General features: G+C 46.3%; 10 protein-coding genes and 1 non-coding gene across 11 annotated transcripts; 5 read left to right on the plus strand and 6 right to left on the minus strand.

The window, feature by feature from the left end:
* Positions 1-75: 75 nt before the first annotated feature.
* On the minus strand, positions 76-1,704 carry M431DRAFT_7699 (hypothetical protein; the record flags this gene model as incomplete). Its single annotated transcript, XM_024922524.1, has 2 exons — positions 76-1,108; positions 1,166-1,704. 2 exons carry the CDS (start codon positions 1,702-1,704, stop codon positions 76-78), a joined length of 1,572 nt encoding a protein of 523 aa, XP_024771939.1.
* A 3,156-nt stretch (positions 1,705-4,860) lies between these two features.
* Positions 4,861-6,440, plus strand: M431DRAFT_148225 (carbohydrate-binding module family 1 protein). Its single transcript, XM_024912773.1, has 2 exons — positions 4,861-6,053; positions 6,133-6,440. Exons 1-2 carry the CDS (start codon positions 4,938-4,940, stop codon positions 6,220-6,222), a joined length of 1,206 nt encoding a protein of 401 aa, XP_024771940.1. The 5' UTR covers positions 4,861-4,937; the 3' UTR covers positions 6,223-6,440.
* A 105-nt stretch (positions 6,441-6,545) lies between these two features.
* On the minus strand, positions 6,546-6,640 carry M431DRAFT_t143. Its single transcript has one exon. It is a non-coding gene; the product is annotated as a tRNA-Lys (tRNA).
* A 931-nt stretch (positions 6,641-7,571) lies between these two features.
* On the plus strand, positions 7,572-9,784 carry M431DRAFT_90844 (hypothetical protein; the record flags this gene model as incomplete). The annotated part of the gene is made up of 4 exons (XM_024924190.1): positions 7,572-8,574; positions 8,637-9,057; positions 9,108-9,399; positions 9,458-9,784. The coding sequence occupies 4 exons, from the start codon at positions 7,572-7,574 to the stop codon at positions 9,782-9,784; spliced, it is 2,043 nt and encodes a 680-aa protein (XP_024771941.1).
* Positions 9,785-10,201: 417 nt separating this feature from the next.
* M431DRAFT_532830 (hypothetical protein) lies at positions 10,202-12,228 on the minus strand. Its single transcript, XM_024920877.1, has 9 exons — positions 12,072-12,228; positions 11,881-11,981; positions 11,737-11,821; positions 11,497-11,650; positions 11,249-11,432; positions 10,991-11,195; positions 10,742-10,916; positions 10,606-10,682; positions 10,202-10,539 (listed from the first exon to the last, which is right to left on the minus strand). The coding sequence occupies exons 1-9, from the start codon at positions 12,123-12,125 to the stop codon at positions 10,270-10,272; spliced, it is 1,305 nt and encodes a 434-aa protein (XP_024771942.1). The 5' UTR covers positions 12,126-12,228; the 3' UTR covers positions 10,202-10,269.
* Positions 12,229-13,359: 1,131 nt separating this feature from the next.
* M431DRAFT_497574 (hypothetical protein) lies at positions 13,360-15,022 on the plus strand (the record flags this gene model as incomplete). Its single annotated transcript, XM_024917615.1, has 5 exons — positions 13,360-13,399; positions 13,454-13,635; positions 13,701-14,535; positions 14,592-14,743; positions 14,828-15,022. 5 exons carry the CDS (start codon positions 13,360-13,362, stop codon positions 15,020-15,022), a joined length of 1,404 nt encoding a protein of 467 aa, XP_024771943.1.
* Positions 15,023-15,065: 43 nt separating this feature from the next.
* Positions 15,066-17,084, minus strand: M431DRAFT_120914 (hypothetical protein). The gene is made up of 6 exons (XM_024912115.1): positions 16,369-17,084; positions 16,076-16,304; positions 15,593-16,000; positions 15,409-15,516; positions 15,303-15,361; positions 15,066-15,223 (listed from the first exon to the last, which is right to left on the minus strand). Exons 1-6 carry the CDS (start codon positions 17,005-17,007, stop codon positions 15,173-15,175), a joined length of 1,494 nt encoding a protein of 497 aa, XP_024771944.1. The 5' UTR covers positions 17,008-17,084; the 3' UTR covers positions 15,066-15,172.
* A 624-nt stretch (positions 17,085-17,708) lies between these two features.
* On the plus strand, positions 17,709-19,508 carry M431DRAFT_510452 (hypothetical protein). Its single transcript, XM_024919481.1, has one exon. The coding sequence runs from the start codon at positions 17,733-17,735 to the stop codon at positions 19,440-19,442; it is 1,710 nt and encodes a 569-aa protein (XP_024771945.1). The 5' UTR covers positions 17,709-17,732; the 3' UTR covers positions 19,443-19,508.
* Positions 19,509-19,510: 2 nt separating this feature from the next.
* On the minus strand, positions 19,511-20,030 carry M431DRAFT_532833 (hypothetical protein; the record flags this gene model as incomplete). The annotated part of the gene is made up of 2 exons (XM_024920878.1): positions 19,944-20,030; positions 19,511-19,897 (listed from the first exon to the last, which is right to left on the minus strand). Exons 1-2 carry the CDS (start codon positions 19,980-19,982, stop codon positions 19,511-19,513), a joined length of 426 nt encoding a protein of 141 aa, XP_024771946.1. The 5' UTR covers positions 19,983-20,030.
* A 582-nt stretch (positions 20,031-20,612) lies between these two features.
* On the plus strand, positions 20,613-21,504 carry M431DRAFT_91037 (hypothetical protein; the record flags this gene model as incomplete). Its single annotated transcript, XM_024924210.1, has 4 exons — positions 20,613-20,691; positions 20,749-20,795; positions 20,844-20,881; positions 20,946-21,504. 4 exons carry the CDS (start codon positions 20,613-20,615, stop codon positions 21,502-21,504), a joined length of 723 nt encoding a protein of 240 aa, XP_024771947.1.
* Positions 21,505-21,721: 217 nt separating this feature from the next.
* On the minus strand, positions 21,722-22,401 carry M431DRAFT_120925 (hypothetical protein). The gene has a single exon (XM_024912116.1). The coding sequence runs from the start codon at positions 22,330-22,332 to the stop codon at positions 21,793-21,795; it is 540 nt and encodes a 179-aa protein (XP_024771948.1). The 5' UTR covers positions 22,333-22,401; the 3' UTR covers positions 21,722-21,792.
* Positions 22,402-22,896: the final 495 nt, after the last annotated feature.

The raw sequence follows: 22,896 nt of genomic DNA on the forward strand, positions 1-22,896 counted from the left end.
GCAAAATTATGGACAGCCATCCCATGAAAGAAATGTCCAGTATGGTGTAGGAGTCGATGATACTCCCTGACGCCTTCATTCCGCTTCTTTGTCCACTTCCCAGAGACTGGACATGGAGTCTTTCATCTCCTGGGCCATCCTCTCCTCTGCCTCCTTCAGTTCGTCCTCGAAACCTTTGCCCCAGCCCATGTACTGCTTCCACCTGCTGAAGTAAAACACGGCATCGAGAACAAACATGGCCCGTCGCGAGCTCATTGCTTGTGCAAACGTCACTTCGCTATCGTCTCGCAAATTCAGCATTGCTGAGCGACCGATCATGCCGAGCCTGTTGACGGGAGAATCGTAGAAGCGATTGCTACCTTGGACGAGAGCCAGATTTCGTTCTAGAAATATGAGCTCACGAGGGTATAAGCCTTCTTCGCCAAAGAATGCTGATGCTTCGCTGATAGCTCTTTGTGATTTCTCTTCAGGTGTCTCATCGATCGGCCCTGGCTTCTTCTCTCGAGACATGAAGGTATCAGCCCAGGCATCGGCTGTCTTCATGCCCCAGGCGGTCGAAACTTCCTCTAGTCCTTTCTGATCGCCGGTCAGAAGAGACTTCCAGAAGCGAGCGTACTGGCGCCGCAAGTTGTCAGACAACGATACATAAAGGCCGTGGTCTATGAGCACGATCTGCGGTTTGCCGGACGGAAGACGTCGAACAAACATGTTGCCTGGATGAGGATCACAATGGACAAACCCCCATTTGAACATTTGTGATGAAAAAAGATCAATGACGGTGGTCATAATATCGGCCTCCTTAAGGCCCATGCCTGCAGAAGTCTCGCCAGAAGGATTGTGAGCACCAGTGATAATATCCCTATCCCAAAGTTTGGCGCCATGAATCCATTCGGAAGTCAAGACGCGTTTCGATGTAAGTTCTGTATAGACCTGGGGGATGTATACTCTCTTATTCAGGTCAGGATCTGACTTTACAAGCTCAGCTATCCTTGTCGAATTAGCTGCCTCGTTCTCAAAGTCCGTCTCTTTCATAATGTTATTCATGATGTAGTCGCCGATGCCTTGGATATGGATATCCGTCGTTCTCCCTACTAAGTCACAAAGAACCCTATTGCCATCGTTAGCAGCCATCAAATAAGCTATATAAAAAAGGAGTGTATCATACTTGAATGTCCAGAGATCCCACGATGCCTGCTGCGCCAAGTTTCTCCTTTGCACCTTAATCGCAACTTCTCGCCCATCTCTCAACTTCGCATAATGAACTTGTGCTATTGAAGCCGAAGCTCTGGGCTCCTTCTCTACACTATCACCAAACACTTCGCTTACACTGGCACCAAACTCTTCTTTGATGACTGCCTGGACATCGCTCCAAGATTCTTGCGAAGCATCGTCAAACATGTTTTGGAATTCGCGCTGATACGCTTCTGGCAGGGCTGCTCCTTGCACTGCAATCGCTTGGCCAATCTTGAGAAAGATGCCGCCGTTCGTCTTGATCATGTTACAAACTCGCGCGGCGTTTCGATCGTGGAGCTCGTCAATGGGGACACGACCTCCCTTGGGATTCTTGCCTGAGTGCATCTTGTAATCGACTCCGACTTGCGCAATTGTCGTATATGCTCGCAAGCTGCGTGTCAGGATTCCCCCCATATAATATCTGTCTGCGACTACGACCCCGCCTGTCGTAAGACCAGCTGTGGCTCCCATGGCGATCAACAGCTTCCAATACCACCGAAGCTTCTTTTTCGGTAGTTCTGTGATGGTGCTCTGTAGTCGGACATGACGAAAGGGGGATATGAGATGTGGTGGTACTGTGTGCTTTGAGAAAATGGTAGGGCGGAAGAGCAGCGGCTGTACTCTTGATGGTATTCTAGCTGGCCGGATCAAGGGCGAGGCAGAAGAAGCAACGGCCTTCAAAAGAAGACGTGAAGCCATTAGATAAGTAAAGATTTTCCCCAACTACAAATGAATGCTTGAGCTAACATGGAGCAGAGCTATGAAAGATGATAGGCTACACGACCCTGAGCAATAGAAGAAGAAGAAGGAAAGGCCGGATGGTCGAGAGAGGCATCATTTCTCCCATCCATCCCTACAGAAATATCTGCCGCCCTTCTTACAACACCCTGCAGTCCAAGACTCAGCTTCTTCGATCCTGAAATGCAAGGCGCGGAAGTCTGACGAGTAGACCTGCGACTCGCATGCATATAGTAATACCGATTGGCCAATCGGGTCATCGGAGTTGATGGCTCCCCGGACCTTTTGGTTAATGCCTGGTCGCATTTCAAGAGCGCGAAACTCTTTAAGAAGCGCGTGGAAATCTTGGCGAATCTAGATTGAGTCACTCGATGCGTGTGACTAGCCTACTTTATTTTGACTCATTAAATCGAGGTAAAGGATCCTTCTTGTCCATTCGCATCCTTCTACTAAAGACGCCAGCGCACATGTATTAGGCAGCACAAGGAATTGTGTAGAATCCCTCAGATGTCTCTCATTTCTGCGGCTAATCCGATCTGGAAAGACATGGAGCTTGTGCATCTTATTCTCTTGTTTCGATCTTACTTGTGGCCCGTGTCCACTGAGATCCTGCCGTAATACATAAGCCAGCATCTGAGTAAGTCTCACGAGCTCTGGCATATAAAAGAGATGCGCCTGCTCGACATACCCCGATATTAGATTCCGACGTCGGAACTGGTCACATCAAAAATGTCAGTCTTCCTCTCCTTACAAGTCGCATCAAATTCGTCTGCTGATTTTATTCGCTGTTAGACTGTGACTGTAAGATGGACACCAACATCACTGAAAGAGCTTACGACCTCAGGTAATTAGCGGACATTGCCTTCGCACTGCCAGACATGAAATAGGGCTGAAAATTGTGCGTCCTATGCCCCTTTCTACGACAGTATATTCCAGGTGAACATAGTGTAAGCGTTGATATGACCTGCGAGGGCATTTTCGTTGCCAGATGTACTAATAACCGGTCGCCGAGGGTACTGACCACGATGTTGGTGCAGCCAGTACCACCGTCAACGGGCTACTTATTCCCGCAGTGTTCAGTACATGTAGTATTCACTTCTTGACAGCGAGCAGGTATCGGCATGAATCTCTGAATTAGCCACTCTTCTGCTATCAGAAATCCCCCAAAGCTATTCATGGCATGCATGGTGGGCAACAGGGTATCATAGCAAGGGCAGCGTTGGGGGTCATTTGATGGTTTGGTGACGCGGGGGGGGGGGTATTTGGGGACATACATGTAAGTTGGCTCGGCGTGTTGAATCTATTTGGAGTCTCTGGCATTCATTCTCAATCAGTTTTAGAAGGAGCGTCCTTGACTTAGGCCACAGTTTCATCTTCGTCAGATACTACCATTGCAGTATAAATGAGGGCTTCAATACCGGAGACCATATTATAATGCTCAGATGTCTCTCGAAGCAGAATAACTCCTCGACGGGATTTTTAGAGAATCCCATCTAATATCTAAATAAGAAACAATTCTGTGGATCAAGCATTACAATCAGCCTGATGACCAGGGTTAAAATACCGGCCTTCCTCGTTTTTGTTCACTGGTCTGCTACATGTCAGCAGTGCATCTGGCCATAGCCTTGCAGCTTGTATCAGAATCTAGGTATCTTACGATATGTTGCTATAATTTGAGATGGTATGTGAACTGAGCGCTCCGGCGGGCTTATGCTGATAGACCCTGTCACCAGGTCTGACATGCCAGCATCGTTTGACAAATTTATTGCGCTGAAGAGGAGTATTCCATCATCGCTGGCGCCGAGGAACAGGAAAATATGAGTCTGCTCTGATAAACGCGCGGCATATTGACTGAGACACCACGTACATGTGCCCCATCATACCTACTTGCATGACTTGCATCTCATCCTCCCACTTGATCTGCAGGACATCAAGCACACATTAAGTACTCATAGCAGTTCATCTGATGACTCTGCAGCAGGATGCATGAACTCTTCAACATGAACCTCACTGGTTGTGTGGAGTCAAGCGCCGTGCTAGTGCAGGAACGTTGTATCCTGTGATAAGGGACGCCTCGAGCCGCAGTTGCGGAGACGAATTCCTGTGCAGCTCATGATTATTGAGGCCAGTGTTACAAGCTTATCCTCTTCAGGTGCAGCAGATGACTTTTATAAGATCAGTGCCGCCCTTGAGGCGGCTACTCGGAGTGAAGATGCCGTGACACGTACAGACCTGCCTAAATAAGACGTTGTGAAGACACTAATAAATTACCACCACGCTCATGGTATTGTAGTATTACTATTTGAAGCTGCCAAACCAGGAAACTCTTATTCGATCAACTTAAACATGCGCTCTTATAGCCTGCAGGTGCGCTTTTAGTTCAGGTACCAGAAGCTCGGCGCAATCCACCTCCACATATCTGATACACACTCCCACTCCATAAACTCCGGAACTCGTTACAGCGGTTACCTGTCAGATCTCTTACCTTCCTACTTCTATACTTTGTCACGAGTTTAGTTACTATACGTACATGTTTCTATAAAGGAGAACTGGAAACAGAGTGGGCCTGTTTGATCCCATCTCAGGCGCCCGCGGCTACTGTACACCACCGATTTGTTTGTTTGCTCCCCCATGTAACGTCTCCTCTTGACGGCCAACGTGAAACATATCGTAGATATCACCTGTATCTACATTCCTTACACGGTAGGAATGAGTATCTGTATTTGGCATCTGGACTCCGAGTGTCCACCGTCTAGACGGAGCAACATGCTGTAACATCAAAGTCCGTTGTGTGATCCACTGTAGGCTTGCTGGAAGTAGTATATCTATGCCGACTTCCTTGAGTTGAAGCGCTCTCTTGTTCAGTGCAAGTCAGTCCACAGGCCTAGTGCCCTATTCATTCCTTTATTTGCTGGTAGCTATTATTCATTGTATATATTACACTCGTCATCATTTAAACCGCCAAAATGCTTTCTAGCTCTCTCCTTGTTAGCCTTGGTCTCGCGACCTTGGCAGCTGCCGCTCCCTCACGTACCGTCAAGGCTCGTCAAGCTTCCGGTGCCCAGAATGTTGTTTACTGGGGAGCTACCAACAACGAAGTCGACGACCTCTCTCATTACTGCACGTCCAGCGCAGGAATCGACATTGTCATCCTGTCCTTCCTGGATATCTATGGCGCGACTGGCAACATCCCTTCCGGCAACATGGGCAACTCATGCTTCGTTGGCACAACCGGAGTCCCTCAGCAGTGCGACCAACTCGCTTCTGCAATTACGACTTGCCAGTCTGCTGGAAAGAAGGTCATCTTGTCTCTCGGTGGTGCCGCCAGCTCGTACTCTCTGTCATCTCAGTCACAGGCTGTGGCCATCGGTCAATACCTATGGAACGCATATGGCAACTCTGGCAACACTACTGTCCAGCGCCCCTTTGGAAGCGTGTTTGTCAACGGCTTCGACTTTGACATTGAGTTGAACGCTGGAAGCCAGTACTACCAGTACATGATCTCAACGCTGCGCTCCAACTTTGCCAGCGACTCCAAGAACACCTACTACATCACCGGAGCTCCTCAGTGCCCCATCCCTGAGCCCAACATGGGCGAAATTATCAGCAGCTCTCAATTTGACTATCTTTGGGTCCAGTTCTATAACAACAACCCAACCTGCTCTCTTGGTCTCCCTGGCGATGCCCCCTTCAACTTTGATGACTGGGTGTCATTCATTTCCACCACCCCCTCCAAGAACGCAAAGCTCTTCATCGGTGCTCCTGCTTCTACTCTGGGTGCCAATGGTAACGCTGGCGGCGCCAAGTACTACGCGACACCCGACCAGCTGGCTAGCATCGTCGCCAGCACCAAGTCCAACCCTGCTTTCGGAGGCATCATGCTATGGGACGCCGGATACTCCGATTCCAACGTCATCAACGGATGCACCTTCGCTCAACAGGCCAAGAGCATTCTTACTACAGGCTCTCCATGTGGAGGATCTGGCTCCGCTCCTCCTCCTAGCAGCACCTCCCAAGTTCCTCCCCCTGCCAGCTCTACTCCTTCAAACCCTGGAGGTGGCACCGTTGGCCAGTTTGACCAGGTAAGTTTCATTTACCATAAAAAACACTTTGAGGTTGTCAATGATCACTTGAATGTGAAAGCTAACGGTTGTATAATAGTGCGGTGGCATTGGATACACTGGCCCTACACAATGCGTGGCCCCTTACAAGTGCGTCGAGGAGAGTGAGTGGTGGTCTTCTTGCCAGTAATATGGACGAGAAATACTTGAGGTTCGTGCAGGGAGGAGAGCATTGAGAAGAATACTGAAGCACATATGATTCTGTGTATACATGAATAGTGACATCGAAGTCCATGACTTGATATGGATGGTCAACCATGTAAATTAGAACCCAATTGTCCAGAACGCACATGTTTTATTGTACCATACCACGCAGATGCTACAGCATCATCAAAATTTCACTAAAACACATGCAACTTCAATATCTGAAAAGGTTGACAAACTCCAAAAAAAATGAGAAAAAATGCAAAAAAAGAACCGCCTCGAATCTCGATCGGGTTGTTATATAGGAAAAGCCCAATGCGGGGGTCGAACCCGCAACCTTGAGATTGCATTCAGAATGTGTAACTCTTAAGAGTCTCACGCTCTACCGATTGAGCTAACCGGGCAAGTCATATGACTTGGTAATTAACCAATCACAGAACACCGATTGAGCCCTAGGCGGCTGTTGAAAGTCATCGATCTAATTTACGTTATGAGGGTTCACACACACGTTTCTTCCTTAGGGGCAATGTTACCATGGAAATATCACTTGCAAAACACACCTTGAATCCATTGCACAGTAATATTTTGTGATAATCCGCCGACTTAGAGGTGCTCAACTATCCAATTGAGTTTGCGGTGCCGGCGACCGGGGTTTGCATATCGCGTTACTCGAAGTGAGCTTACGTGTGGAACCACAGGGTATGTAGACTTACTCACCCTACAACGCTTCATAAGAGTTCAAAAGCCAGCAAACGTCTGAGATAAAACACCGAGTATACCATTATTGAATACAGGTTCCAAGACTTGTTGTAGATGGTTTAAAGACACGGATTACACCTATTCTCGGCAATAGTACCTAATCAACATAGGTAGTTTACTAAGTAACTCCAACCCGTAAAGTGCTCTAGTATTCCTTAAAGCCACAACCAATGGCTGCAATCATTCCTTTCGTACAACCCACCGTTCGCTATCTATCAACAATCACATGAATTTCTGAACTTATTTTCTCTAATCCGTCGATGGATATCGTTTTGAATCAAATGTTTTTGTCCATAGTGGTAAACCTCGAAGGACCCAGGTAGGTATAGTATTGAACTCTCTCGGCCCCTTTCCCCAAGTTTCTACTTAAACGCCCAGTCTCAATATTTATGATCGATACTGTAAGCCTACAAAAACTGCCTAGCGATAACCAAGATAACCAAATTAGGGAATTATTCCTCTGTCCTAGCTGATGTCGAGCTGACAATCACGTGCCGGCTATAACTCCAAGGTAATTGGACAGCATGTTAGTGTAGAGACAAACTTGGGAGCTGCAGCCCAATGGTCAAGGCGACAATGCAGAGGTCGTCAACACACAATCCGCCTCCGCTGCAACGCCAGAATGGTCGACTTCAGGCATGCGATCCTTGCCGGATCCGCAAGGTCTCCTGCGACCACGCGCTGCCTGTGTGCGGGCGGTGTCTGAGAAAGAGCCGGCAGAGGGAGTGCAAGTACACCGCCAGCGAGGTGAGACCGAGGAGGCTCACTAGGCGCATCTCACGAACCTCTCCGGAAGCGGTGCGAAGCACTGAAGCTGTACCATCTGCTTTGTCACCTTACACGCCTCCTCCCAGCCAGACCCGTGTTCCCAACTCCCTCTCTGCCTGTCAACAGCACATTCCTCCCGTCACAGATCCCGGGTCGGGATATCTCGGGTCACTCAGCCACTCCACCGTCTATGAAGAAGCTAAAAATCGACTCTCTACGCTTCACAGCTTCCAAATATCCGCCCCTCTACTTAATGATGAAGCAAAGAAAGCCAACTACATAAACTCATCCGTCCTCCTTACTCCTTCAATACGAGACAAGTGGATCACTGTCCTCCGCAGCGTGCCCCGTCCACCTAGCTGTACTATTAGGCTTCTTACTACGCCGAATAATAGCGGTGGCTGGGTCCGAGTTGCCGCTCACCGGATTATCAAGTCTTTGGACACCATATTCGGTCAATCTCTGGGTACGGACCGTACGGATGCACAACTAGAGGAAATTGCCCAAGTATTGACTGAGAATACCCTAAAACCCCTTTCCGAGGATAATCCTGATGCCAATAGCTGGATTGCTGGATTTACCAACCATAATCTGCGATGGGAATCAATAGGGCTGTTGTTTATCTTTAGGAAGAACGGTGTTTTGGAGCTTAGTTCAGATGGTACTTATGAAGAAATCTCGCTTGATATCTCACGTACATGTTTAGAGTTATGCATTGAGCTATCACGCATCTTCTCCAGTGGAAGCAGTTTGCTTCTTTTTCTACTCTCGCGAAAGACCATTATGGAGTCAACGATCATGGGATACGCAAGTTCGTTCGTCCCAGTATTGTCTACTCAGTATAACCTGCTCATTTCAACTAACAAATTGCAGGTCTATCAGCATGGAGACTGCACGCGGACACAGTGGCTCTCCTAACTTTCCTAGGAATACATACAGATCCACAACAAGATTCATCTCAACCCAACTTTTGCCAAGAGAACCGAAAGCAACTCGCAGCATTTATCTTCATGATGGATCAAACCTTTGTCATGTTCACGGGGCGACCTCCTCTCATAAACTATAGGTTCATGTTTATGCCGTTACCTTTAGACATTGATGACGGTGATTTCTTCGCTGATGAGGCTGTGGTCACTCACTCGTTCAATGGCTTGGATGCAAATGGTTGGAATACACATGGCGGCATCTACTCCGTAAGTTTTATTCGTGCCCGTACGATCTGCGCCTTTATTCGGGCAGAACTAGTGGAAGTTGCACTCAACAAAGCCGCCAATACTTCAACGAGTACACTACTGTAAGACGCATACTCACCGACCCTGTTGTTCAATGCTCACCTACTCTTAGAGATATCAAGTCTCGTCAAATCATCGCAATGAGACAAATCCCCTCATCACTAATATATAAGCCTCGCGAGATCCTGGACCCCAAAATCCCCTCCTACCATATCTTGGCTCAGCTCCTTGTCCAATTGGATCACCTTCAGAATATCTTTATTCTCGAGAGGCTTCTACTTCGTCAGAACATGTTAGATGAGGGTGACTTGCTTGTTACTAGCTTCGAGATGGTATCTCTTACACTCACCTTTTGGTCCCATAAAGACCGCCTGCTCGAAGCGCGCAACGACTTTGAGTGGCTGGTAAGTCTACCTATGTGTGTTCTATTGACATGTATTCCTAACTCATGGGATCAAATAGTTAATCGCTTACGCTGCTCCCGGAGGTGGAATCATGTGCATGGAGCTTCTTGAGCCTACATTTACAGGAACCCACCCCAAGAATGACAAGATTACTCGAGCAAGCATTATACAACAGCTGAGCATGTTGGTCGCTTTTCTCGACTGGGTGCATCCTCCCGCTCCTAATGCCGATCTTTGCGCCAACTGCAAGGCGGTGATACAGCATGTCCTCGATCATACATTAAACACGACGATTGAGAGTACTTGGCCGCCGCCATCATTGGATTCTTTGCCTCTAGACTTCAATTTTGAATTGCTGGACACGTTTAGCTGGGCACGTGGGTAGGCTGAGAGGTTTCTGCAGCATATTTAATGATAGTTTTCTACGAGATCTCTCCATATCGAGCCCACAAATATCCAATTTCTGTCTATATGGGCCTGTAAATCACCTAAACTGGTGATCAGGGCTACTGTAGCGATATCAAGCTCAAACTTATAGCTGATGTACGAGAGGGGAGAATATTCTCCTGCTCGGTTCGGGCCAAATCCTTCTACCACGCCTTCTACGTTCCAAAACCGACTATCATGCTAAACCGGGTATCGTCATTAGAAACGAGCATTTATTCTAATACACTTCAATTTAGAATCATAATGATGACCTTGGTAACAAACACACAACGCGGTAGACTCATCTATCTCATTAGTGTTAATGCAATAGCAACACACTGCACAATGATCTTACGATATACAACATTATGAATGTAGAGCTTGAGAATTCTCAGGTTCGACAAGAAAATAGCTGGTCTCTGTGCAGCTAATGCTCTACCAAGTCTAAAATCCAACATCCTTACCCAGCATGCAGTCCTCTTCAAATTGGGCAAAGTTGATAACTCGTTCTTCTCGTCGAGCCTTTTCAGCTGCGAATACCAACAGGTGGGAGTCCAGTATTTCCCGAGGAGTAACTCTGAGCTCCTCTTGTCTGTTGTTCGCAACTGAAGCGACGAAAGCCTCCGCGATTCCTCTATCCCCGCCACCATGGTTTCCACCGTCTTGCCTTGGAGAATAATGTTTCTTTGTGCGGTCGGCGAAGTCAAAAACGTCCTATACAATAGAGTCGACACGTCAGTAATTGGCCTGGGATATGATAATACGAAAGAGGATACATACAAATGTTATCATATCGCCGATTAGCTCTCCTTTGGTTCCCTGGATACGAGTACCACGAAAGCATTCGCTTTCCGTAACTTGATGCATAATTTAGTACCTTCAATAACGATGGATGGGAAGCAACTGATATGCTTACAAGCTGACATTGTCATGCTGGCAGTAACGCCGCCTTCGTATTCGATATTGACGACTTGATGATCAACTACATCATTGTCGCATTCATAAACACATCTTCCATATGCAGTCGATGTTAGAACTGCGGTGACATTTTCGATATCGGGTATTTCTGCGTCGACTATCTTCTGCGAATACTACAAACAGTTAGTGTCTTAATGCACTGGGAGCCAGAGGAATGCCACCGGAGTGCTCATAACAACCAACTCACCTGTTTTACTTCTCGTCCTAGAGTCTCCAAGTATATCTTCTTGGCGCTCCAGGCACACTGAGACTCGTAAGGGCAGTCTAGGCAGCTTATTGCATCGCCTGCCTCAATCGGTTTCTTTGACTTTTTGAAATGCGATAGAGATCCAAACGAGTGGACTTTTAAAGGCTTTAGGCCAGAGAGATAGAAGGAGAGAATATCGATATCGCTAGTCCAATAAATATGCAGAAGGTGAAGAGCGATTTGGTAGGGAGAACTTACTGGCAGCATTTCGCCATGAGAGCAAAAGTTGAATCTGCTTCTTTATGCCAATTGCCTCGAACATATGAATGAGCAAAATGCCGACTTCCTACTGGCTCGATGTGCTGAATGTTGATAATCTCGCCAAGTGCTCCAGAGTCAATAACTTCTTTGACAGCTTGGTTATAAGGCGAATATCGAAGCACTTTAGATATTGGTCAGGGTCGATACGTTATCGGTTACCAACGAATGTGTTCAAGAGCGCATACCATGGCCAACACCAAATACCTTCGGAGTAGGTAAGCTGGTTATTTCTTGGAACATCTTGATACAGTCGGTGACATTTGTTGCCATGGGTTTCTCGCAGAGGATGTGGTATCCCTGCTTGGAATACTCCGCGACAGCTTCGAGATGAAGGTTATCCTAGAGATATCCTCGTATTAAATTTTATCCCTCGTCTCCCTTCCATTCCATCAAATGCAAAGTAAATCTTGTAGATCATTACTTACTAATATAGCAATGATGACAGCGTCGGCGATTTTACCTCTTGCGAGTGGCGCTCTCCAATCGTCGAATTGTAGTTCCTCCGGTATACTTGGGCCAAATGGTTAGCGAATCAGACAGTGAAAGACAAGATATGGTAGTCAACATACTGATGGGGCTTAGAGAAAACCCGCCTCCGTTCCGGGCGCGGCTCAGCAACAGCAACCACCTGGGCGAGACTGGGATTGTCTCGCGCATACTTGGCGTACGCCTAAGAGACAGTTAACATTATACCAGGCCGTGAGGGAGTATGAAGCGAGTAGATGAAGCTTCTTAGGGGCACATGAATGCTTGCACTTACTCGACCACGGTTGCCGGCACCAAGTACTAACAAAGTTACGGGAGAGACAGCCATTTTCTTGGAGCCGATCCTTGCCTAATGATCAAGGCATTCACTCCTTATCAAATGAGGGGGAATATTACCATGTAAAAGTGGCGTGATGCTGTTATTATATCCATCTTTGACCGGTGTACTTTGTCTGAAGAGTGACAGACGGGTGGAGGGTGAGGGTGGAGACACCGTTGGTAGTGTCTCGGACCGAGAAACTTCGGGCCGGATTCTGTGACTGAACGTCGGGCCGGACGTCGTTGTAACTGAATGCCGGGCCGAGCGATTCACTGGATCATGGACAAGCAACATCATAATGATTGGCATCAGGCGGAACATCAGGCTTGAGGAAGAGATTGATGGCTTAAGAGACATCGCTATGCAACGTAGCACTATTTGAGAAGCACAAATTGTTGTAGATTCCAAGGCGCTACACGCATGCGGTTGATTTGTCGTCGGTATACCGAGATTGTTACTCTCAATAAAGCCCACACGCCATTGAACATATCTCAACACGCTGGTAATCATTTATGTATACTGTTCTCATACTCAACACATATTATTTAGCAAGTCTCTTGCGGAGGAATGAATCTATTCGTTAATGTATTTGTACCAATCGTACATGTAGACACACGGACCCTTCTTAGTGGCTGTAATTGTTGTCAGCAACTTCTCTCCTGCCTTGGCCCTTATGATGGAAATTAATCGAAAATGACAAAAGAATTGATTGACAGGGCACCAAGAGCTCGGACTACTCACCCGTGAATGTGGGTTAGTTGAATAGAAATCTGGGGTTGATGCCGAAGCTAATAAATGGCCCACCCTCATCTGGCATTTTGTGGAAGTGTAAGATTCCCTAGCCCCAACAATAGCTTAAACCTTGACTCGGGGAAGAGGATGTAACATTCCCCTAAAAAGACGCCTCAGAAATCTCTCCAGATAGAAGACTTTGTTCTGCTTCTCTACGATTTCTCCACCATACCGAGATTGTTTGGGCATGGCAAGGACTCTGTCTCTCCGCCGTTGCCCAAACTGAGATCAATTTTCTAGGATATTTAGCTTGAGATGGAATGCCAGTGCTAAATTAGGAAACTCAGAAAAGTATAACTGCTCTCGGAGCCCGACTCAGTTTTTCTCTGCAACTCTTCTCATACCTGAACAACCTTTCTACGTATCTCCGTATCGTCTATCTACTCCCAATATCGCCTGAGAACGAGCCAGACTCATAACAACAACTTCAAAAGTACAATCGTAATTCGCCATGATAAACTTGGCAGAACTCAAGATTGGACGACTCCGGTGTTCGTATGCCTTTCAACACATGTTATCAGGTCAATAATGACGTCTTGATCTAGACAATTCACCATGGACACAAGTCTGCCTTGTCGGCTTTGTAGCCTTTTCTTCTGTGGGCATGCATAGTGCGGTCAACGGCCTAGGTGGTGGTGGCTTAGGCGACGTGCGGCTCAGCGATATTGCCAACAGCGTTCTATATGCCTGTTTCTTTGTTTCTGGTTTCTTCAGCGGCAGCGTCAATGTATGCTACAACCACCCTCCTAATATCCTTTATCACCCTCTATGTATATTCTGACACTATCATAGAATATCCTTGGTCCTCGTTTCACAATGGCCCTTGGCACCTCTGGATACGCCCTTTATCTTGGTGCTCTATGGAACTACCACATCCATGGCACTCGCTGGTTTGTCATCTTTGCCGGTGCTTTCCTCGGCGTCACAGCATCCTTATTCTGGTCTGCTCAGGGATCTATCATGATGTCCTACCCCTTGGAAAAAGACAAGGGCCGATCTTTCACAGCCTTCTGGGTCATCTTCCAGCTAGGAGCCTTGATTGGTTCTGTAATAGCCCTTCGGATTGAGTTTCACAGTACTCTGCCTTCCATCTCAACGGGCGTTTATACCACATTCATGATCATTATGCTCACTGCGTTGTTGACTAGCTGGTTGGTTCTGCCGCCCCATTTAGTCGTCCGCGGAGACGGCACAGTAGTTCAACCTCAAAAGTCACTCAGTCCCAAGCAAGAGATGCACGAATTTTTGCAACTCTTCAAAGATTGGCGGATGGTGGCTCTATTTCCGATGTTTTTTGCATCCAATTACTTTTATTCCTACCAAGGAGCCTTGACTGCGTTTCTCTTTAATGGACGTACCCGTGCACTGGTGTCTCTCCTAACTGGTCTTGGTTCGATGATTGGGTCACTGATGATAGGTTATCTAACTGATGTCCTGCCTTTCACACGTCGCAATCGTGCTCTTACAGGGTGTTTCATTATCTTCATTTCGACTTGCATTATTTGGGGATCTGGCATAGGTTTCCAAGTTCAGTTTACGCGATCTGACACCAAGGTTCTTCATCATTCAATCCCTTGGGATTGGACTACTGGTGTATCTGTTGGACCGATCCTTCTTCTCTTCGCCTGTCAGTCACCATTCTTACCAAAAGATGCAGCAGAAGAAGCTAATTATTTCCTCTAGATTATATCGTTGATGCCTCATTTCAGGGCCTTGCGTACTATACCATGTCTTCCATGAGTAATGAACCATTTAAGTTGGCTCGGATGGCAGGATATTACAAAGGTATACAATCGGCAGGTGCCGCCGTATCATTTAGAATGGATGCCGTCAAGGTACGTATTTGGTTGCATGATAGCTCTCCATAGGGTGTGAACTTTGGAGATATGGTATAAAACGATGCTGATATCATTATTTAGACCCCATTCATTGGAGAGATTCTCATCTCGTCTTTACTTATTATCTTGTCACTGCCTCTTGCTGCATATGTTATTTGGAGTATTCGGGACACAAACTACGACATCGAGAATATTCAATATGCTGAAGATGCTAAATCACAAGATTGTGAGACTGTTCAGCCAGTTCACCTTGAAACAAGAAGCGCAAAGGATTAAATTTTGGCACAATGAAACCACACATATAGTCAAATAAGAAATTGGCAATTTGTTGTACTCCTACCTGGCAATATTTGACTATTTACCTAGAGATGCATACACTTCTTACCATATTCTAGCACGTAAGAAGCAGATCGCGTATTTCTGCTATTAGTTGTTTCCTGTTAGATTCCGGAAAGGAGAGAACAAAGTTTCGACCAGCTAGTGGCGAAATATTAGCATCATCTGTTTAAGCGAGAATTCGAGAAATAGCGGGACAAAAAGAAGATGGAGGTCTCACCCATTTATCTAACTTCGAGTCGTTTTCCTTATAGTCCTTAAACGCATCATCAAGTTTATCTAGGGAATGTGAGTAAACACACTAACTTAAATTGTAGGAAGCATACCTGAAGTGACTAATGTTGTTCGAGCAATATCTGAATTCTGCCTTAGGGACGCCAGAAATCTTGCAGCAGACTTTGCAGTCCCTATCTGACCAATCATGAATTTAACGGCTGCCAATTTTGTTAACATCAATGACTCCAAGAGAGAGAGAAAGGAAAAGAAAGCCATGGAAACAATTAAACGCACTCTGGGGAGGGTAGCCGCTATCCCGTATCTTCTTTTCGCACTCAAGAATGACCTTTTCAAGCTCAGTTTTATCTTCGCGTTCTGGCATACCGTCAGTCATGATAATGACAATAAGTGGCCTGTCAAGATTCCCTGCATCCAGTTTGCTGTATACTAGCGGCTGGAGAATCTTGGACCGCAAATTTGTACCGATCGGAGTATCGCCACCAGGTCGCCAGTCCATATCTTTCAGGACATTTCCCAGCCTTTCAAGTGTGAGATTGTCAGAGTTTTCAACGTTTCGGTTGATAAATCTTAGAGCAACCCCTTCATCTGGTGGGAGGACCATAGTGGCTATTTTGGCGATACGCTGGACCAATTCCTTTTGGCTCTCCCAGCGGCCGTCACGTTTCATTGAGGTGCTGTCATCTATTGGGATTGATCGCGAATTAGACAAAAAATAATTCACTTGAGAATGATGTTGTTGTGTTCCGAATGACTTACCACAATAGATGACCAGCTTGTACAAGGATAATTTTATCGTTTCTGCCAGATTTTGGCTGCGGAGCTTGTTGGCAGGGTCTTGCTCCAAGTTCACAAGTTTCTCGGCCATGTCTTGCACAAATTCATCATTTCCTTGGAAGAATCGCTTCAGCGGACCATGGGTTTCCATCCATTCGTTGACTCTTTCAACAAATTCCTCCTTGGTTAAGTCTTGGTTTTGGGTCATTTGCTTTTATTTGGGTTATTAAACTGCTTTTATGCTGTTTCTTTCGACCGCCTTTGGCTGCACTTACCTCGTCAATTGACTCATTGAGTTCGGGGTTCAACCGAAATACTTCGGTAACCAACCCGTTGACGGCCTTATTCGCCCAAGCAACAATATACAGAAGGAAGCTGGTGACATCAGCAGCGAGCACTGCGGCCTTTAGCTTTTCATCTGGCAAAAGGGAACGAGTAACAAGTCGATCTTTTGCAGCGTCGGCTATCTGTTTCACCGTGAAGCCATCAGAGTTCTTGATGTTTTTATCCTCAGCAGCTCCAGCCTGTACTAGCAGCCTAATTGATTCGTAGTCTTTTTTCTCAATTGCAAACATTAACGGCGTGTTAAAATTTGCTCTTTCGCAAGCTCTGTTGATAGAACTCAAGGGTGTCTTCTTAAGAAGCAGCTGGATGATGCGCGCACGCTCCTTCTTACCCTTCCAGGCAGCCAGAAGGAGAGGAGTTTCATCATCTTTAGTGAGGGCGTCTGCTCTAGCACCCTTTTTAAGTAGCTGTTCAACTTCTTCTGGGAATCCTTCAATCGCTGCTATTGACAATACTGTCAGACCTGAATCAGCACTTTGTTCATCCAGAATGTTTGGGTTCTTTGCGATGTAAGCGTCAAGAGTTGCCCCAACAAGGAGGCCCTTTTGGGCATCTTCATAGATCGACATAATTGCTTAGCAAAACGACCTTGGAAGATCGTATTGTGTAGCTAGCTATTTACATAAATTGCTAATGTGCCTTCCTGCTAGCATACTTATAATCGAAATACTTGGTTAGTATAAATTCAGCTTGAGAAAGGCCTCAGCCTACACTATGTCGCGTCCGGACCGTCGGCGTGAGCTACTACACCAAAGAGGCCGTATCGGGTAGCATTGCAGCTCACTAATATGCCGTCCGCGTGCCCAACTAGGCTTCCAATTCGACTCGGTAACTTGGTGGGGAAGATGTCTGACCAAACAAAGCTGTATACTCTTTACCAAAGACGCTCAAAGACGGCTGAAAGATATATTGTGGCTGGCTGACGCGTATGAAAATCTGCAGGGTCGCCCTGGCGTGGTATTATTGCCTGAGTGACCCAGAATCCGCCACCAATATGATGCTGGCGCTAGTACTCGCTATTGCAAATAGTCCAATTACCGTATTAGAGATTGAAAAGAGGGTAAATCTGATCCATCATACTGCACTATTTTCCATTTTGATGCTGTATCCCCACTTGACTGCCGCAGCTTGAATTGTATGCTGTTTGCGGGGACTGAAGTCGCGAGATGAGGCTCTTAAAATGGCCATCGTGGGAGTATAAAAACGAAGCAGCTTTCCAAGGCGAACAGTCTTTGATGATGATACCACGCCACGCTTTCCCAGTAGTGGGGTGCGACTTCATATTGGTTTGAAGATGCGGGCTTCCCTGTATATGCTCCGGTCGGCAACCCGGCAGCTCTTCAAATCTTCAAATATTCCAGTTCTTGAGCCGGGGCAACCAGAATATGACCGCGCTATTGCCACTTCGAATCGCCTGTTTCGCTTCTCGAGACCGGATTGTGTCGTCCAACCTGAGACGATTGCACATGTTCAGGCTATTGTAAAAGAAGCAGCTTCCAAGAAAGTCAACCTCACTATCAAATGCAATGGTCATTCTTATGCAGGCCATTCTACTGCCTTCAAAGGTGTCTCACTGGATCTTAGAAGGATGAACAAGGTCAATCTTGATATAAAGTCGAAGACTGTTACCATGGATGCTGGTTGCCAGTGGGGCCATGTTTACCAGACGCTCGTCAATGGCGGGCATGAAGGTTATATCATCAACGGTGGACGCTGCCCTACTGTTGGTGTAAGCGGATTCATTCTTGGAGGTGGTCTTGGGCCTTTTACGCGAAGCTTTGGAATGGGATGCGATACGTTGACGGAAGCAACTGTTGTAACAGCAACAGGAGATGTGGTTACTGTGAAGAACACTGATGACCCGAAATCTAAGGAAGGCGAGCTCTTCTGGGCCCTCCAAGGAGGAGGAGGCGGCAATTTTGGGGTCTTGGTCCAGATGAAGCTCAAAGTCCAGGAACTGGAGAATGCTTATGGAACTGTGGTCGCGGGCAGGTACCAGTGGTTTCCTAAATCCAACAAGGAAAAAACTGACGGCCTACCTTGCGATGATCAAGTTTCCGACGGCGCACTTTCTAATGAGGCTATCTCTACGATGAACGATTTCTATACTACCAATTGGCCTAAGAACATTACCATCGACAGCACCTGGATCTGTGACCTTAGTCAAAAATCCGACGGCATTCGTTTTATCGTTGCTTATGACGGCAGTCAAAACAGCTACGAGAAAATCATCGACAAGCACATTAAAAATGAAGAATTAAAGACTCAACTCAAGCGAAGAGTACTACCCGAGCCGTCCACACGCTTCCTCTACGAGACCTTGGTGAACCAATGGCTAGAGGAGACCGAAAAAGCTTATCCAACCAACAAGACATACGAGCTCTTTAGCTCTTTTTGTTTTAATGAAACATCAAAGATTGAAGATATCACTGCCACAATTCGAAGTCTGATGAAAAAGTTCCGAAGTCAGTTTCGCGGGGAACAGGTCAACTTCCTTGTTACTTGGATTCACTCTGGTGGCAAGGCAACAGAAAGGAAGCCAACTGACTCAGCGTTTTTCTGGCGTGAAGCTGTTTACCATGCTTACGTCACGGTAGAATGGACGGATAAGTGGATGGAAAGGGACATGAGGTCCTTTCACGCAGAAGTCAAGAAGGCTCTGAGGCCGCTCTCTCTTAACGGCGAGGCTGCCTTTATAAATTTCCCTGACGGCGACTTTCCGAGACAGATGTACGAGAGGGCTTATTTCGGTGGCAACACCGACAAGCTTCGCCGTGTCAAGAAAACGTGGGACAAGACCGGGTTCTTTAAATATGACCAAGGAGTTCGGCTGCCGAACGCTGCGACAGAGGACTTGAATAAGCCAGATATAGAGGACAAGACCGACTTACTCGCATCCAACCTGTGGGACTCTTTCAAATACACCGCAAACAAAGAATGGGAGTCTTATAAGACTACCAATCTCAAGAGAGATCTCGAAATGTTGGAGGAGGACGGATTTTAAGAGTACGAGATAGAAAAGTCAAAGCTTAACCACTAAATAAATACAAGTGGACCTCAATTCTACACGTACTATAATAGATCGCTTTGTCGCATGGAGTTCTGGGAGGTAAATCGATCAAAGTTCGCAGGCACATATAAGTAAGAAAGGTTGTGCTCAAGTGTTGAGAAAGCTAGATGTGAAGTAGCTGATACTGTACAAACGGTGTCTCTTGCTCTTACCCACTTCTCTAGAATAATTCCACCCTCTGCACCGATCCATATAACTGTATCCGCGGGTAGTATTACAAATCCATCACACTTTCCATACCAATCCCTCGGTGTACATTCACCCTTGTCATACACGTTGACCCAGGAATTCCGCCAATACACTTTCTGACCTTTTCCTTCCACATAAGTTAGAGCTTTTTTGCCGTTAGTGAAGTCTATAGATTCAGGAAGTGGTTGTATCTCAAACGACTGTTATTCCCACTAATATTAGACAATTTTGGGGCAATACACCTACCTTTAGACTCTTTGGATTGGGTGGTTGATCTTGATTCATGGTGTCTTGTAATTGTCCTCTAATTTGAGGTATTTTCTTGCATGCGCGAAGGCGTATTGGATTCTGGAAGTTGTAACCGATAGGTTATTCCCTAAGCATCATGTGATGTAAGAATGGACATCAACATTTTAGCCATTGCGGGTTGACGATTAAGCTTAATAGGCAACTCGTTATTAAATATGCCCTAGAGCGGTCGCTAATAAGCTTGTAATGGTAGCGAACTTAGACTTACACTTTTCCGTGTTGCAGTATCAATCTGCGCTATATATAGATCAAGGAAAAAATAAATCAGTTTATCTAAAATGCAGTAGAACGTCCATACTTCGGTTTTCAACCATGTCCGGTAACATAACTGAAATGGCAATGGTCAGTTCTAGTAGCAACTCCTCCCTGGATCCATGTGCTTGCTTGGACGTATTTAGTTAGGAGAATGGGGGTTCATGATAAAATGATGGGTCTGCTAGGCCTAATCGACTGAAGGATTCGTGGCTATGCACTCAAGGGTCCTAATGGCTGTTATCTATCCATTTGATCTCTTGTTCTCGTCTACTCAAGCCTCACTCTACTACGCTGTCGCGAAACATTTGTTCCATTTCCTGTATACATCAAGGGTGCGGAATAACCAGCAATATGTCATCCGGCACTTACACACTGCTCGACATCCCCACCAAAGCACCACGCGTATGCTGGTCGATGAACATCTGGAGGAGTATGTCTGACACATCAAGTTTCAGCAATAGGCCATGAATTCTAAAGTAATAGACAGCGAGATTACTTTTTAACTACAAGGGCCTCGACTACAAGACGGAATGGGTAAGTCAAAGATATGTAAGCTGTCATCATTAAGCCTAACGTTGGCAGGTTGAATATCCCGACATCGGGCCGCGACTCAACCAGCAGTAAGTGTGAATATTTGATTGCACGGACAATGAACATTGTTATTGACGATTTGGCAATTTTCAGTGTCCCCCCGAATGAAAGGGGACCCAAATTTACACTCCCGGCCACACAAATGCCCGACGGCTCCTACATCATGGACTCGTACAAAATTGCCGATATCATGGAAGAGAAGTATCCAGAGCCAAAGGTGGCTTTGAACACGCCAGCGCAGCTCCGGTTCAGGAAAAGTATGATTGGTTTCATGAACGAGTTAGGACCAATTTACGTCCCTGGAGTAGCGCAGAAGATTCTTGGAGAGCAAAGCCTCGAGTTCTTTCTCAATACACGCCAGGAGGACGTAGGCATGCCGCTGTCCGAGTATGGGGAAAAGCATTCCCCTGGCGCCTTTGAAAGATGTGAGCCGTTTGCGCGGGAGATAACGGCGCTGCTCAATGAGACTTCCGGGCCTTACTTTTTGGGCGATGCTGTCAGCTACACTGATTTCATGTGGGCTGCTATTTTGCTCTTCTTTAAGTGTCTCGGGATTGAGGAGTATGAGGAAGTATTAAAGAGGACTGGCGACGCTGCGGCGCATACCAGGTTTCTAGACGCGCTGAGTCCATGGACGGAGCGGAATGATTAGGAGCCTATCGGTACGGGCCATCTTGAGAGTTTAGCCAGGTTATATGTATCAGAATAAAGAGAGCATTGTTGTTGTCGGTATATGGCGATAGACTATAAGTACGTAAGATTCTCTTAATGATCTTGGAAGAATTCTGTAAGAGATGGCTGGTTGCTATGAACATTGTAGGTAATTCATGAACAGAAGCGAAGATCCGCGACAGTCATAATGTATATCAGTAATGGTCTTATTTAAGACGTGATGGAACTTTAATAACTTCTGAAGTAAACTCGGGGTGTTACAAGATCATCACTCAAGCACGTCTCCCTCGCTGCCCTCGGTCCCATCCCTGGGTCCTATGGATAGAATATCATGCAGAATTTGTATCCAGCCATCTTCCTCTTTTCTCCACCAATAATGTACCTTAATTAGTCGCTGTTCACTGTCTTCTTTTCCTACCTCAACGTCCCACAGATCAACTCTCATACCCACCCAACCCTCGGTTTCCGCTTTTTGCTTAAGCTCGCTTACTGTCGCAAAGCCAGCTGGTGCAACTTGTTCATCAGTCCCAAACTCAAACTCATCTTCTCGCAGGGGTCGGATTGTGTAATAGCCCTTCTTCGACTGGTTGCTTGTTTCGTCGGTAGTGCCCTTGTCTGCAGATTCATGGAGATACCGCACAATAGTCTCTCTATTGCGCGCTGCAAATGATGGCTGTGGCCGGCACACCTGGTGGCAGACAGAAGAAAAGAAGTTGCCTTTTTGGTTGATATCTTTGGTGTGCCGATAGGCGTGATAAAGCTGTTTGAGATGGTTGGTTAACTCCAATGAAAGGGTTTCTAGAGCCATTTGATCTGCTCTTAAATTGTTAACTAGAATATTAAATACAATGTATTGTTGCAGCTGATGAGACCAGTGAGTACCGTGTTTGATTGGTACAAGTCTAATCCTTATATACTTTTGTCCACCATAACCATCTTTTACCTTGAACCAGCTGCGGCTAGAGAGCTCATGAGTCACATCATCTCTGATGACTACAGCGGCTACCAGAATGACTTCAATAATATTAGTAAGAAATCTCCGCTGCTGCATCTTGAAATGTGTCCTTTTGCGGGGTATGCAAGCTGTTGCTTTTATTACAAGCCCAGTTCTGAAATGGCTAAAGCAATCACCATCAGCATAAGGCCTCACCTTGGTTGTCTAGTCCCATAAGCTGTCTCATAGCCAATAGCTAATAGCGAGCCAATCCCCTCTGAAGAGGCTAGACACCAAAAAGACCCGAGCCCTACATGTACAAAATAATAAAGTGTACGCATAAGCTTGACACTTACCCTTTCCTAACCACTCTACGCGCATAAAGGCATTGTATGAAAAGATGCTGCTGCGCAGATCGGGACACGATTTTTACTTGAG

This window comes from Trichoderma harzianum (assembly GCF_003025095.1).
Source record: "Trichoderma harzianum CBS 226.95 unplaced genomic scaffold M431scaffold_10, whole genome shotgun sequence".
Taxonomy (NCBI): Eukaryota; Fungi; Ascomycota; class Sordariomycetes; order Hypocreales; family Hypocreaceae; genus Trichoderma; species Trichoderma harzianum.